Genomic DNA, 17,109 nt, shown 5'->3' with positions numbered 1-17,109 from the left:
TGAGTAGTGGATACTTATTCATGACTGCTAATATGTGCATTCAAAAGAGGATTTCAAGAAGTTGATTTTCATCTCATTTGATCATAGTGTGGTGTACTTTCACATGAGCCACTATCCTCTTAGGAACTACTTTGTAAGAATTCTCTCTTACATAGGAATCAAAGGCTTTCTGAAAGTTTATATTAGAAGCAGTAGTTCTCTGTTGCTGAACTTTCTCCTCATCCCTCACAAAATCAGACAGAGCCACACGCAAGTTACAGTGAACAAAGCTGTCCTTACCAGCCGGGCTGCTTCCTGTAATTTCTCATTGCTGAAATCGTGTGAAACCGGCCTTTGGTAATGAAATCTGTAAAAGAAGCAGGTCAAGGGGAGATGTGTTTTATTATGCAAACACAAAACACTTTTGTATATTAAAAAAATTTGCAAATTAAAATTTGAAAATGAAACCCTATTACATTTTTGAAAGTTAATCCAGTGATGTCCTGAATTTCCAAAATTCAATCAGGGCTTACGTAGGTTCCGTTTGCATTCCCTTCCATCAAGTGCAGAACAAATCATGTGCACAAACATAACAGCAATCTTGAATAAACTCTGAATTTACAACTGCACACAAACAGAATTGCACACTGTACAGTTACATGCTTAGGAGTTGAAGAAATCTGAGGTTTTTCAAGACACAGAATATGTTATATGCACAAAATCCTATGAGTGCACTTCTGTGATTTTATTACTGTTTTGTAATGGAGAATGTTCATAAAAATATAAATTTAAATTGGTTGGTGAAGCAGCTTGGCTTTTAACTGCTTTTGTAACTTTGACACCAAGGGGGAAATTTTAACTTAATCTGCCCTTTGGGAAACTGGTGGGATGCAGGTGGAACGTTGGCTTTACGCCCTGCCCAATATTGCTCTCCATCGAGAGTAAAATCAGGCGTTAAGTAAAACCAGTGTTACACCCAATATTTTGGGTTTCTCGCCTGGCAAATTAGGTTAAAATGAACCCCCAATATCTTGCCAAATTTAATACAACTGAAAAAACATTGCTGAGGGGGAGAGAGAAGTCTTTTATTCCTTAATATAATAGAAGAACTTAAGAAATAGGAGCAGGAGTAGGCTATACGGCCACTCGAGCCTGCTTCGACATTCAATAAGATCGTGGCTGATCTTCTCCCTCATTTCCATTTTCCTGCCCAATCCCCATATCCCTTGTTTCCCCTAGAGTCCATAAATCTATCAACCTCAGTCTTGAATATACTCAATGACTGAGCATCCACAGCCCTCTGGGGTAGCGAATTCCAAAGATTCACAACCCCCTGAGTTGAATATATTTCTCCTGATCTCAGTCCTAAATGGTCGACCCCTTATCCTGAGACTATGACCCCTAGTTCTAGACTCTCCAACCAAGGGGAAATAGTCTCTCCACATTTACCCTGTCAAGCCCTCTAAGAATGTTACAGATTTCAATGAGATCATCTCTCATTCTTCTAAACTCCAGAGAATATAGGCCCAGTCTACTCAATCTCTCCTCATAGGACAGCCCTCTCATCCCAGGATTCAATCTAGTGAACCTTTGTTGCACCCTTTCTAAGACAAGTATATCCTTCCTTAGGTAAGGAGACCAAAACTGTACACAGTACACCAGCTGTGGTCTGCTGTCAGTGGCATACATCTGGATTTCATCCTGAGGGTATGTCTGTGACTGGCTTAGACTTTGGCCTAGAAATTGGCCTGAGGCACCCAAGCGGCGCAAAGTTCGCCTGGGTGCTGGAATTTGCGCCGCGATCGCCGCATTAGCGATCGCCGCAAATTCAGTTGAAGTGCCCCTAGAGGGAGACGGGGCGCGGCTCGAGGTGCTCCACGTCCCTTTTAGGGCGCTGAAGTGAATTTCGCAGCGCTACGTGCTGCAGCGCCACACGCTGCAGCATGGCACGCTGCGGTACTGTAGGCCTTCCTCCCACTGTTAAGGGGGAGGGGCCTGCAACAGCGCGAGCCCCGATCGCGAGTGCCGGCAAAAGAGCCCGGCACCAAGGAGAAGTGCCGGGCTCTCGGGAAACAGCTGGCAATGCCGCGGGGGGTGGGGACCAGGAGGCCGGGGACGGAGGTGCTGGCAGGCGGCCGCCGAAAAAGCGTCCGCCCCGCACCTCCACCTTAACTTGCGCCTCTGCCGGCGCAGCAAGGCCCCGTGAACCGGGCGCGGGTAGCAAACGGCGCTACAGCGGCGTTCGCTACCAAATATCGCGATCGGGGCGCGAATGGGGTGCTGCGCACACCGATGACATCATCGGTGGCGGCGCAGCGCAAAAGGTTAACGCCACCATTAGCACCCCTGCTGAATATCGCGGGAGGCGCAGCCAGTGGCGCTACAGCCACTGACTGCCTCTTTAGGCGCTAACAGGTGGCGCTACTCGCCCAATTTCTCCCCCTTTGTCTTTGTATTTGGGGAAATGTCATTTGAAGGAACAAAAACAACTGGTTTGGCTTAAGTTAGGGAAAAATAAGGTATGTCCAACAAATCAAATATTCAAATCTGAGTCAACTCGCTCTTCCCAAGGGCTATTAACAGTTCGTATAGTCAAGATTATTTGAAAATGATGTAATACTCATTAAATTGGACTAGCAGTCTGTTTGAACACACCCTATCATCTAGCTTTTCCTCAGTGTGCCAGCTACATCCAGGAACAGAAGATAAATTCCGCACCAGCATTTTCTTTCTTTTCCCCATTACATCAAGTTGTCTTTATATTGAAGCTTTTTTTGTGTCCAATCAATAGATTTTAAGAAGACCTATTGATTCCACATGTTCCAGAGTTGCAATATGTTTGTGAATTGTTTCCTGTGCGCTTGCAGGCTCGTCTGTGGGTGCAGCTAATGCGAGACCTCCGCCATGGTGTAAAACTAAAAAAAGTTCAGGAAAAGCAGTACAACCCCCTGCCAACAGAATACCACCTTACGCCATTCGAGATGTTAATGCAGGACATTAAAACACACAAATATAAACTACGCAAAGTTATGGTAAGATAAAAGATTTAAATGGTAGCACAGTATCTTGTTTATATTCCTATTTAGATCTAATCATGTTCTGTCCTGTCACATGCAGTTCATATGTTGGGGAAAAAACAAATCGTAAGAACATGAGTCAAGGCGATCCACCCCATTGAAGCTCATCCCTCTAATATCCAGGCTCTCCTATTATAGTGGCCAGCTGCATTTTGAAGGTCTTTAATCTTTTTGATTTCACTACCCCACTTGACATAAGTCATCATTCTTAGAGTAAAAACATAGAAACATAGAAGATAGGAGCAGGAGTAGGCCATTCGGCCCCTCGAGCCTGCTCCGCCATTCAATGAGATCATGGCTGATCATCCAAATTCAGTACCCTGTTCCTGCCTTCTCTCCATATCCCTTGATCCCTTTAGCCTTAAGAAATATATCCAACTCCTTCTTGAATATATTTAATGAATTGGCCTCAACTGTCTTCTGTGGTAGAGAATTCCACAGGTTCACCACTCTCTGGGTGAAGAAATTCCTCATCTCTGTCCTAAATGGCTTACCCCTTATCCTTAGACTGTGACCCCTGGTTCTGGACTCCCCGACCATCGGGAACATCCTTCCTGCATCTAGTCTGTCTAGTCCTGTTAGAATTTTATAAGTTTCGATGAGATCCCCTCTCATTCTTCTAAACTCCAGCGAGTACAAGCCCAATCGACCCAATCTCTCCTCATACGTCATTCCTGCCATTCCAGGTATCAGTCTGGTGAATCTTCGCTGCACTCCCTCCATGGCAAGAACATCCTTCCTCAGATAAGGCGACCAAAACTGCACACAATACTCAAGATGTGGCCTCACCAAGGCCCTGTACAACTGCGGCAAGACATCCTTGTTCCTGTACTCAAACCCTCTCGCTACGAAGGCCAACATACCATTTGCCTTCTTAACCGCCTGCTGCACCTGCATGCTTACTTTCAGCGATTGGTGCACAAGGACACCCAGGTCTCGTTGCACTTCCCCTTCTCCCAATCTATTGCCATTTAGATAATAATAACTAAAAAAGTTCTTCCCAATATATTTTTTTAAATATAAGTCCCGTGATGCTACTTTCCTGACTTAATTTGAAGTAATATTGTAGGTTTATCTCACGTACAACGTAACATTTAATATTTTATATATATTTGTTCGGTCAAAGGAAAGTACAAGAACAAAAAAGATTCTGCAGTCCTTCGAGCTGGTCCCTAAAACGAATGCCTTTTAATCGCCCACACCTTTAAATATTTATCCAATTATCTCTTAAATGATTCCACACTGGCTACCTCCACTGCCGCCCTGAGCAATCCATTGCAAACATTTGCAATCTTCTTTGTAAAGTAGTTCATTCTGAATTGTTTGTGAACCTTCCCTTTTCTCGGCATGAGCTCCTGTCCTAGTTCTAGGGTTTGTGGCAATCCTGGTCATATTATCGGGGTTCAAATGATCTGTTCCCTTAAGAATCTTGAATAGTATCTCCTGGAGCCTTCTCTTATTCAGAATAAACAATCCTAGGCTCTTTAACATAGAAACTAGGAGCAGGAGTAGGCCATTCGGCCCTTCGAGCCTGCTCCGCCATTCAACGAGATCATGGCTGATCATCCAAACCCTAGCACCCGGTCCCTACACCGACAGCCATCCCACCCAAGCCCTATCCCTGTAACCCCGTAACCCCACATATATTTAATCCCCCCTAACACTAAGGGCCAATTTTTATCATGGCCAATCAACCTAACCCGCACATCTTTGGACTGTGGGAGGAAACCGGAGCACCCGGAGGAAACCCACGCAAACACGGGGAGAATGTGCAAACTCCACACAGACAGTCACCCGAGGCCGGATTTGAACCCGGGTCCCTGGCGCTGTGAGGCAACAGTGCTAACCACTATGCCACCATGCTGCCCTCGCCTCATAGCTCAGATACCTTAAGGTCCTTCCTAAATTGCTTCTTTCCAGATTTTTAAGTTTCAGTTTTTCTAACCTTTCCTCATAGTTCATCCCCTTTATACTTTAGATCATTCTTGCTGCTCCCCCTTGCAAACAGATGCTTGCACCTATTTTCTGTGGCATGAGGTCCTAAATTCAACACAATTTGTTCTCTGACCATTACCTTGTAATGCCTCAGATTAACCTCTTAAGATTTATACTCTATTGTTCTAGCAGGATATCCCACATTCTGTTTCGTTTTTTAATTTGAGTTCCCACATTATCTAGATGTTGAAAGTGATGAGCATACCAACACTTAAAGTTCAATTTTAGTTCTTCCTCTCCAATTCCATTGCACCATGTCTGCCTGGTTCACTGGGTATCACTCTTGTCTCTGAGTCAGAATATCATGGTTTCAAGCCTCACTCTAGGCTGACACTCCAGTGCATTACCACGGGAAGATCTACATCATTGGAGATGCTGCCCTTTGGAAGAGATGTTAATCCAAGGCTCTGTTTACCTGTTCCAGTAGTTCAGGTGAATATGACACTTTTCAAAGAAGAGCATTTGGGTTTTGTTGGTGTCCTGGCCAACATTCAGTACCAGTATCCTCCAATAACACCACCAAAAATGAGTTCACTGGTCATTCATCTCATTGCTGTATGTGAAATCTGCTGTGCTGTTATGTTTACCTAAACATCAGTCACCACATTTCAACAGAATTAATTGTATGTGAAGCACTTTTACTCCTGAGCCTTTTTTCATTCATTGTATGATGTAAATTTTTTGACCAATGTAATGTTTAATTTCAACTGCCCTCCCTATTTTAGTATAATCAAATTTGACAAGCTTGTATTTGATATCCAGGTAATAATGTAGGTTAGATCCAACAAGGATCCAAGCACTGGCCCCTAAGGTTCTCCACACCCCCAATCTAACCATCCACCTCTCGTAAGGACTCTCCCTATTTCCTGTTTTTAAGCAACTTTTTATCCAGTGTTGTGTTCTACCTTGAATTCCTGAGGCTTTTAAATTTGATTAGAAACCTTGCATGCTGAATTTTGTCAACAACTTTCTGACATAGCTTCGTTTAGAATTAACAACAACAACTTGTACTTGTATAGCGCCTTTAACGTAGTAAAATGTCCCAAGGCGCTTCACAGAGCGTTAGCAAACAAAATTTGACACTAAGCCACATAAGGTGATATTAGGGTAGATGACCAAAAGCTTGGTCAAAGAGGTAGATTTTAAGGAACGTCTTGAAGGGGGAAAGAGAGGTAGTGAGGCGGAGAGGTTTAGGGAGGAAATTCCAGAACCTAGGGCCTTGGCAGCTGAAGGCATGGCCGTCAATGGTTGAGTGATTAAAACCGGGGATGCTCAAGAGGCCAGAATTAGAGGAGCGCAGATATCTCGGTGGGGTGGGGGGTTGTAGGGCTGGAGGAGATTACAGAGATAGGGAGGGCCGAGGCCATGGAGGGATTTGAAAACAAGGATGAGAATTTTTAAATCGAGGCGCTGCTTAACCGGGAACCAATGTAGGTCAGCGAGCACAGGGGTGATGGGTGAGTGAGACTTGGTGCAAGTTAGGACATAGGTAGCCGAGTTTTGGATGACCTCAAGCTTATGGAGGGTGGAACGTGGGAGGCCAGCCAGAAATGCGTTGGAATAGTTAAGTGGAGAGGTGACAAAGGCATGGATGAGGGTTTCAGCAGCAGATGAGCTGAGGCAAGGGCGGAGTTGGACGATGTTATGGAGGTGGAAATAAGCGGTCTTGGTGATGGTGCGGATATGTGGTCAGCAACTCCTTGGGGTCAAAAATGACACCAAGGTTGCGAACAGTCTGGTTGTCATTGGCTTTGTTCTTCCCAGTATTTAATTGGAGGAAATTTCTGCTCATTTCAGTACTGGATGTAGGACAAGCAGTCTGACAATGGAGGTATTGAGAGGTGGTGGTGAGGTAGAACTGGGTGTCGTCGGCATACGTGTGGACACTGACCCAGTGTTTTCGGATGATGTCGCCGAAGGGCAGGATGTAGATGAGAAATAGGAGGGGGCCCAGGATAGATCCTTGGGAGACACCAGAGGTAACAGTGCGGAAGTGGGAAGAGAAGCCATTGAAGGTGATTCTCTGGCTATGATTAGATAGATAAGAATGGAACCAGGCGAGGGCAGTCCCACCCAGCTGGACGATGGTGCAGAGGCATTGGAGGATGGTGGTGTGGTCAACTGTGTCAAACGCTGCAGATCGGTCGAGGAGGGATGTTTTACCTTTGCCACAGTCACATAGGATGTCGCTTAGGAATCTCCTTAAGGCCGTTTGTTTTTAAGGAATACATTCCAGGTTTCATGTCTCAGGTGAAACAAACGAACTTTACAATACTCCTGAGGAGTCTGTTGAGCCCCTCCCCCATATAATTGATTAATTCTTTTGCCCCTAAGAATAATTTTCTAAGATGCACCTCATGTAGTTTGCCTTTTCGGTGAGTACAGCCATTAAATTTGCCTTGTCTGAAATATCACCCCATCCTTTATGGCATTTCACAATTTTTTTATAGATATCTACTTGCAGAAAAAAGTATGGCCCGGAATTTGTGGTTGTAATGACGGCGAAACTATCAGCGGTCATTACTGAGTAAACCTGACAGCAACTCTGCCGTCCATACATGTGCAGTTACATGCGGAAACCCGGAAGTTGCTGTCAGTGATACCCTGCTCCTCCACAGGGTGCGTTGTTGCTGTCTTCACAGATGCAGTCATCACAGAATTAGTGATTTGACGTGAACTTCAACTTTTTATGCACTATTCTTGTGGTGTATGTGCCTTTAAGAGCAATTATGGTGTATGTGCCTTTAAGAGCATAATGCCGGTAATTGCCACTTGGGCTATATAAGCCTGTGTATTGTGTATATCCTTTAGAAACCCCCCCCCCAGACTTGCTTAGTAAATACCTATGAACCAACTCCTGTCTTCAGTGTCTTTATCTACACACGGACACTACAGTGGCGACGAAGTGGAAACGGACTTACCTGCAATTCGGCAGCACCTCAAGGACATCGATTCCTCCAGCGTCCAGAAGACTCAAGGAAGTAAGAGAAACTGTGGTTTCACCAGCTGGCCAAGCTGGTGACAGGTGCTGCGCTAATCCTTCCTGGGCGTCAGGCTGGAGCTCCAGCGGCGGGCTCTACAGCTGAGACAGGCAGCGAAATCGGAGGCAAGCAATAACGGACTGGGAGGGTGCACTCGAGAGATGGCCGGCGCGGCAAGCAGGTCAGCGTTTAGACCTCCGTCGGGAACGAGTCTCCAACAGTGAATAAACGGAAACCACAGTAAAACAGCGTTGTTATCGGTAGCAGCGGCGGGAAAGCGCGGGAAGCGCCATATCGTTGCTATAGAGAGAGAGAAAAAAAAAAAGCGCGGGAAGCGCCATATCTTTTCTGAAATGCCTAAATCTGGTAATATTGAGGCTTTTGATGGTGAAATAGAAAATTGGACCACATACGTGGAAAGAGTAGAGGTTTATTGCACTGCAAATGGAATAACAGATGAAAAAAAAAGCTTCAGTACTTCTGAACTTAATGGGCGCGAAGACATACGGGCTGTTACGAAATTTAATCACTCCAGCCAAACCAAAGGACAAGACTTTTAAAGAAATTGTTGATACCCTGCAGGAGCATTTAAACCCAACACCGCTGCTGATAGCGGAACGATTCAAGTTCTTCAAGAGAAATCAACACAAGAATGAAAGTAACGCTGATTACCTAACCGAATTAAGAAAGCTATCAAAGTACTGCCAATTCGGAGCAGGACTGTCGGATTATCTTCGAGACAAATTTGTTTGCGGTCTCTTAAGTGAAGGAACACAAAAAAGACTGCTTTCTGAAAAAGATTTAACATTGGACAAAGCTTTCAGTATGGCTGTATCATACGAAGCAGCAGCAAAAGGAGCTGCAGAGATACAACAAGAGACACAGGACTTCGGCACCCATAAAATGACACAGGAGTTCAGAAGATGTTATCGCTGCGGCAGATCCACCCATAACCAGAGGGACTGCTGGTTCAAGGGCAAAGCATGCAGGCAATGTGGTAAGATTGGACACATTGCACGGGTATGCCAATCTGGACAAAATAAATCCACTGACAGAAAACAAAAAATCAATAAAGAAAAGTACAGGAAGGTACAAATGATGACGGACAATAGCTCCGAAGACCAGAATAGCGATAGCGACTCCGGAAACAAGAGACTAAGCTGTCTCAAATTACATAATGTACTTGCCAAAGAGGATTACCAAACCATTTGGGTTACCCTCACAATAGCAGGGTCCCCAGTTAAAATGGAGCTAGATACAGGACCAGCTCTAACCGTAATAAATCGACGAGATTACGAGAGGCTATTTTCGCATATACCTCTAAAAGACACATCCATTATCTTAAAAACATATATGGGGCAGAAAGTCTACCCCAAAGGAAAAATAAGGGTGCCTGTGGTATACAACGGCAAAGAAATACAAAAGTTGTATTTATACATTCTACAAGATGGTGGTCCACCGTTGTTGGGACGTGAATGGATAAGGAAGATACGTTTAGACTGGCACTCCATTCAGGCACTGACGGTGACCAGTAAGGAAAAAAACAATGATGACATCATACCTGAACGATTAAAAGACATCTTGGCCAACGCCAAAGAAGTGTTTCAAGAGAAACTAGGAACCTTGAAAGGCATCACCGCCTCAATAAAAGTGGAAGATACAGCAATTCCAAAAAATTTTAAGGCAAGACCGGTGCCATACGCAATACGTCCAGCAGTCGAGGCAGAGCTGAAGAATTTGGAAAAGGCAGGCGTATTATCCAAAATAGATTGGAGCGAATGGCCAACACCCATCGTTCCAGTCATGAAGAAAACATTGAAAAATAACTCTGAGGAACAGAAAAAAATTCGCATCTGTGGGGACTTTAAGGTGACTGTAAACCCGGTCCTTCACACGGTACAGTATCCTCTTCCGAGGATAGAAGATATTTTTGCCTCACTATCCGGAGGGAAACGTTTCACAAAAATTGACTTGGCACAGGCATATCTACAGATGGAGGTTGAGGAGACCTCTAAAAAGTATCTCACAATAAACACACACAAAGGCCTGTACCAGTACAATCGACTGGTTTTTGGAATAGCATCAGCCCCAGCTATCTGGCAAAGAGCTATGGAGCAAGTCCTGCAAGGGATTCCGGGGACTCAATGCTACCTAGACGACATCCTTATAACAGGAGAAAACGACAACGAGCACCTTGCCAATTTAGAGCAGGTGCTCACTAGGCTGAAAGAACGGGGCCTACGAGCAAATCGCCCCAAGTGCGAATTTTTCCAAAATCAGATATCATATTGTGGCCACATAATTAATAAGGAAGGGTTGCATAAGTCACCTGAAAAAATTGAAGCAGTTATAAAAGCCCCAGCACCTGAAAATGTTTCACAATTAAGGTCATTCCTGGGATTAATAAATTACTATCATAAATTTTTAACCGAACTTATCAACTATTCTACACCCTCTTAATGATCTTCTACAGACAGGAGTGATTTGGAAATGGAACGAAGACTGTAAACGTGCCTTCCATAAATGTAAAGACTTAATCACATCCGAGAAAATTTTGGCTCATTACAACCCATCACTACCAATCAGACTGGCGTGCGATGCATCCCCTTACGGCATAGGAGCGGTATTGTCCCATAGATTCCCTGATGGCTCGGAACGGCCGATAGCTTTTGCGTCACGCTCGTTGAACTCAGCTGAGCGTAACTATGCCCAGATAGACAGGGAAGCACTCAGCCTGGTATGGGGAGTGAAGAAATTCAACCATTACCTACACGGACAAAAATTTACCTTGCTTACTGACCATCAACCCCTCATCTCCATATTCAACCCTAAAAAAGGTGTCCCCATTATGACGGCACAAAGACTACAGAGGTGGTCCCTTTTTCTAGGGGCACACCAATACAACATTGAATACAAAGGGTCAAAACAGCATGGGAATGCTGACGGTTTATCACGCCTACCGTTGCCAACGATAGAAGAGGCACCTACAGTAGACCCAGTAGAGATATTCCACTCTACCATAGTGGAATGTCTACCGGTGACAAATTCTGCCATTGAAAGGGAGACAAGAAATGACCCTACTCTCTCACGGGTCTACGATTTAACAGTGAAGGGATGGCCAGCACATGGCGAACCACTGTTGCCAGCATTCTCGCAAAGAAGAGAACAGCTGTCAGTGTGCCGAGGAACCTTGATGTGTGGATCCAGAGTGGTGATTCCACCCAAACTCCAGGATAAAGTGCTAAAGGAGCTTCACGAGGGGCATCTGGGTGGAGTGAAAATGAAGAACCTAGCTAGGGCGTTTGTATGGTGGCCAGGTATCGATGGAGACATCGAAGACATGACCAAGAGCTGCCTAGGATGCCAGAAGGTCCAAAATGCTCCGCCACAGGCCCCTCTACATCCATGGGAGTGGCCCTCATCTCCCTGGCAAAGGGTGCACATCGACTTTGCTGGTCCATTTATGGACTCAATGTTCTTAATCGCAGTTGATGCACACTCCAAGTGGCCGGAGGTAATAAAGATGTCCTCCACCACCACGGAAAAAACCATCACAGTATTAAGGACCATATTTGCCAGGAATGGGCTGCCGGAGCAGATATGTTCTGATAATGGACCGCAATTTGTGTCCGAAGAATTCAGAAAGTTCTTAAAGAACAATGGGGTAAAGCACTACACGTCCGCCCCATACCATCCCGCCACCAATGGATTGGCTGAAAGGTTTGTCCAGACCTTCAAGAAGGCCATCAAGGCCATGGGTAATGAAGACATAAAACTTCAGCACAAGGTGGATAACTTCTTATTTGCATATAGGAATGCAACGCATATGGTTACTAACCAAACTCCCGCCATGATGTTCTACAATAGAAACCTAAGATGCCGGCTGGATTTGGTCAAGCCCAACATCCGAAGGGACGTGGAGAACCGGCAGTTTCAGGGCATGAATGAAAGGCCAACTAGGGCCTTCCAGATAGGCCAACCAGTTTTGGCCCGGGACTACCGTACCGAGAAATGGCAGCCTGGAACTATCTGCACACGATTAGGACCACTGATGTATACCGTGGACATCGGAGAAAGCATAATAAGGCGCCATGCTGACCAAATCATCAAGTCATCCGAAAAGGGACAATCTACACCACCACTCTATACATCTAACGATGAAGTAGAGATACCCATATCTACCTCCGATCCGGTGATACTGGAGCCCGATGAACCCGACACTGGCCTTCAAGCCGAATCAGCCTTGCCAGAAGAACCTACTACACCACCAGAAACTACTACACCCCCGAGGCGTTATCCGGACCGAGTCAGGAAGCCTCCTGAGAGACTAACTTATAATTAATTAACACAGCAATGTATATTATTTTGCATATAACATGTAATTAATAATTACTTAAAATATGATGTACTAGTTAGCTAGAAGGGGAGGAACTGTGGTGTATGTGCCTTTAAGAGCAATTATGGTGTATGTGCCTTTAAGAGCCCCAGGTGTGCGTAATGCCGGTAATTGCCACTTGGGCTATATAAGCCTGTGTATTGTGTATATCCTTTAGAAACCCCCCCCCAGACTTGCTTAGTAAATACCTATGAACCAACTCCTGTCTTCAGTGTCTTTATCTACACACGGACACTACAATTCTTGCTATAAAAACATTTGAAAAAGTTAAGCATTGTTGAATGAGATATAACTTTGTTTTTAACAGCATACTAAGTCATAATCACTGCTGAACAACCTCTCTGGCCCTGAAAAACTAATTTTATAAGTATGAAGTATCATTCCCTCCATTCCATGATAAAAATTCCATAGATTTTTTTAAATAAAATTTCATTTTAATTTTAATTTTTAAGGTTTATGATATTTCAGCTTCTACCTTAATCCCATGTATATGTCCCAATCTTTATTTCACTTTCTGTAAAATGATTATAAAGTAATGATAATCAGTGGTTTTTTACTTCCTGGTTTGCTGTCGGTGAGAATTCTTCATTCTGATTGATGACTTTACTGTTTGGCGCCACATAAAGTCACGTTGTAGTAGGGGAAATCGACGCCACAGAGCCCGCTACATCTTCGAGGGCCGCTTTCTTCGAGGGCAGCTTTCTTCGAGGTCAGCGGCGAGTGCAGTCCCTTTGCCGTTGACTGCAAAATCCGGGCCAATATGTAATAAAATTGAAGATGTCAGCAGTGAATGTACTACATGTAGTATGTTTACTTTTCAGTTTGTTAAAAACAAATTTAAATAACATACTTCTGTCTTTTAGTTAGTCTTCAATTGTTCTTCATTTTCTGTGGTTATTTCTGTGTGTGTGTTTGCATTTTCCTCTGTGCGGCTGGGCTGGGAGACTTCAAGTTACCTCTGTTAAGCAAAGCATCTTTGGAGGTTTGATATGTGTGGACAGATACATTTACTGTAGATGATCACAAATGTCGATACTTTATAAATGATTGGTAAAATAGTTTAGAGTAACCAAAATAAAAGATGCAAATATATTTAGTGAATATGTGTTCTCAGTTCAATTTAGTTTGATGAACAATATTTCTCTACATCTGCATGGTTTCTAGAATGGGTACAGTGCAGAGGGAATGGATACTGATTCAGCTCTTGTTTCAGTATGTATTTACTTTTAAGATTATTGGACATTAATTCTGTAGACTCACCATTATAATGTGCTTCAGTTCAAAGGGAACAGATCCTGGAGAGAGGTTATATACTGTTTTCATGTAACGCAATATGGGATTTTATACACACAATAAATCGATTTACTCTCTCCAATGAGTCTGAAATTTGAAAAGCATCTGTGCAATTTGAGGATGTATAGTAATTGTGCAATACTTTCCCCATTTTTGTATGCCGTGGTCTATTCAAAGCAAATAGGTGAAGTATAGATTAACACTGCAGAGTATGACATGAATCCAGTCACAATGTTAAAATAAACGGCTCCCCTTTTCTCTTACCTTCTCCTGAAGGTGACGCATGCTGTGGGCATGGTTCTTACTGTCTTATTGTTGTTATAGTACTGAAAAGAAGAATTGAGCGACTGTGCAAGATTGCTAAAGAACAGCCAGCATTGTTGTTTTTTTTCAGTGCCTTTTATTTGTGATATTTTTGCCTTGAAGATAATTGGTAGTCTTGGTGTTTGATTAACACGAGGAGAATTGCATTTCTGCTTGCAGGTTGATGGTGACATCCCACTATGTGTGAAGAAAAACGCTCATGAACTCATTCTTGAGTTTATAAGATCACGGCCACCTTTAAAGCCGGTAAGAGCTTCTCTTACTCCCAAGCTTTTCTATTTCCATCAGACATTTCAGTTTGTGGTTTTTTTTCCCCATGGATTTTGTTTCTTCATCACATTTATTTTTTCGTCCCCTCTGATTGCTGTTAGCGAGGACCTGTGAGCTGGCTCTCCCACATCACTTTCGGTTTTCCACCTGCTTTCTACTTCTGTTTTCTCTAGCTTACTGCTTCCTGTGTTGTTACCAGGTGATTGGCTAGGCCTTCTTAGGACATCGTAAGTTTAGGTAAGAGTTTCTTTTTTATATAATTGGTTAATCATCCCAATCTGAATGTTATCGAAGTATTGGCTTTTTTCCCCACCAGAATATCTGGTAGTTAATCCATGTCTGAACAGATGTCATCTTTAAATGCAAGTAATTGTCAATGAGGTGTCAATTAAGTATCCAGCAATGCACTACAATTCCCCTATCAGTATCCGTGTATCTGCAACTCAGGCTGATCACATGCATAATAGCTCATCTACTAGGATAAGATTTGACGGTAGTTTTAGACCTTTACCGTCCATGTATTTCATATTTTGAAGCTTTGATATTTAAAAGAATTCTACTGCAGAAAAATATAAGATACTATGGCCTAGAAATTCAGTTGTTAGCGCCAGCCGCTAGCGCCTTAGGAGGAGGAGAAGTGGGGCGCTAAGCGGCTAGCGCCCGGGCGCGGCGCGATCTGCGCCTCTCGCGAACTTCACTCAAGATTTAGCGGCGGCGCAAAACCGCAGCGCCCGCTCAGCTGCGCGCGCAGATCCTGACGTCATTTCATGGTGCAATGCCCTTGGTGCGCCCCGAACCGGAACTTTAGTGGCGCCGCCCTTATGTGCGCCTGGCGCCCCCAGCGACTGATAGAGGGGAACGGTTTCCAGTCGCTGCGGGGGGCGCTAATTAAAGGGGACTCCTCCTGCAGTATAAGTGGCAGCCATTTTGTTCCACTCCTTTGTGAGAGACGGATATTTGGAGAGAAACAAAGGGAGAGAGCTTTCTGGTTTGACTCAACGCTCGCACAGGTACTTCTGGCTTCAGGCCAGAGCTTTGCACTTGGATTTAACTTTCAGTGCCATAGCCTTGATTCGAAACATATAATGGGGGCTGCAATGGGTGGAAACGTTGGCTTACTGCATTGCATTCAAAGGGCTCAGAGACGCCGTGAGAGAGTGCCAGTCATGGCCAGATGGAGAAGGGCCAACAGGCGTCGGCACAGGAGGCCTTACCCACCCAGGGTATACCGCCAGCAGTTGTCATACCTGAACATGTCTGAGGAGCAGTGTGTTCGGAGGCTGCGATTCAGAAGGGAGGTGGTCACTGAGATCTGCCACCTGCTTCACAGAGATCTGCAGCCACAGCTGAGGAGCAGGACGTCTCTTTCGATGGCAGTGAAGGTGGCCGTGGCTCTCAACTTCTATGCCACCGGCTCCTTCCAATCCGCTACTGGGGACATTGCCAACATCTCCCAGTTCGCGGTACATTGCTGCATCTGCCAGGTGACCAATGCCCTTTTCAGAAGGAGACGTCAGTTCATCTCCTTCCCCATGACCGTGGACAAGCAGCAAGAGCGTGCAATGGGATTTGCAGCATTAGCGGGCTTCCCCATGGTGCAGGGCACCATTGACTGCACGCATGTGGCTTTGCGGGCATCTCTACAGAATACCGAGGATTACCACAACCGGAAGGGCTACCATTCGCTCAACGTGCAGTTGGTGTGTGACCACAGGCAGCTCATACTAGCTGTCAATGCCCACTTTCCAGGCAGCAGCCACGATGCCTTCATCCTGCGCCAGACTTCTGTGGCAGACATTTTCGAAGCCCAGGCTCACCCACGGGGATGGCTTCTCGGGGACAAAGGCTATCCTTTGTGCACCTGGCTGATGACCCCGCTCCGTGCGCCCAGCACCCCTGCTGAAGAGCGATACAATGACAGCCATCAAGCAACCAGGAACATCACTGAGCTCACAATCGGCGTGCTCAAGCAACGGTTCCGCTGTCTGGATCGTTCCGGGGGAGCCCTACAGTACGCGCCTGAGCGAGTCTCCCATTTCGTTGTAGTGTGCTGCATACTGCACAGCCTGGCTGTCTGCAGGACTCAGCCACTGCCAGCAGACATTGGAGGACCACCAGAGGAGGAGGAGGAGGAGCACCAACACAGGAGGGAGGCACAAAGTGCAAGGGCTGTCCGTCGGCGGCTTATTGCAACTCGGTTCTAGGCCCCCTCTCAGGGAATGGCTTGTGCCAATGAAAGAAGATGAATGTAGCCGCTCCGCAAGCCCTCAGCCGGTCAAGGCAACAAATACTTCCAAAAGCAAACATGGACAATGCGATTTAAGAAAATTTTTTGCTGTGCAAACTCTGTGCCCTTCCCGCATGACAAACTAATTCAGAGAAACCCCCCAAAAAACAGTTAGAGACATAACTGGCTCTCGCAACCTTCAGAAAATGCAAAAAGCAGTTAAACAAAAATGACCATGATCCTCGGCCTTTATAAAAAACAAACACAACAGTCTCGGCCTTCATATTTAAAAGAACACAGCAGTCTCGGCCTTCATATATAAAAAAAACCCTCACGGCCTCATATATAAAAAAATCATTTGGCCACACCTTCTACTTTTTCCCCTGCGAGGGTGATCCGTCTCGCTTCCGCGAGTGGCCCCTTCCCGCCCTGCAGCTCCTCCTCAATGGGACCCCAGTGGCTGCAGCAAGGCTGGGGGAAGGCTGCTGAGGGTCGGATGGTGAGACAGCAGATGCTCTTGGGGGTCGGCCTGGACCAGCTCTGGGCCTGGAGGGGCTGACTGCTCCA

General features: G+C 45.2%; 1 protein-coding gene across 2 annotated transcripts in view; it reads left to right on the top strand.

Moving 5' to 3' along the window:
• Positions 1 to 17,109, top strand: part of spire2 (spire-type actin nucleation factor 2) — a 99,702-nt gene that overhangs the window by 51,867 nt on the left and 30,726 nt on the right. For both annotated transcript variants that reach the window (XM_085991623.1, XM_085991621.1), the window contains exons 5-6: positions 2,847 to 3,011; positions 14,205 to 14,291. In XM_085991623.1, the coding sequence (XP_085847749.1) occupies positions 2,847 to 3,011; positions 14,205 to 14,291 (252 nt within the window). The remainder of the gene's footprint in view (positions 1 to 2,846; positions 3,012 to 14,204; positions 14,292 to 17,109) is intronic.

The sequence above is a fragment of the Somniosus microcephalus genome, chromosome 6 (genome assembly GCF_052327205.1).
Source record: "Somniosus microcephalus isolate GS21.2 chromosome 6, FLI_Smic_1.0, whole genome shotgun sequence".
NCBI lineage: Eukaryota > Metazoa > Chordata > Chondrichthyes > Squaliformes > Somniosidae > Somniosus > Somniosus microcephalus.
The sequence above is the reverse complement of the archived record's forward strand: the minus strand, read 5'-3'. Positions and strand labels throughout refer to the sequence as shown.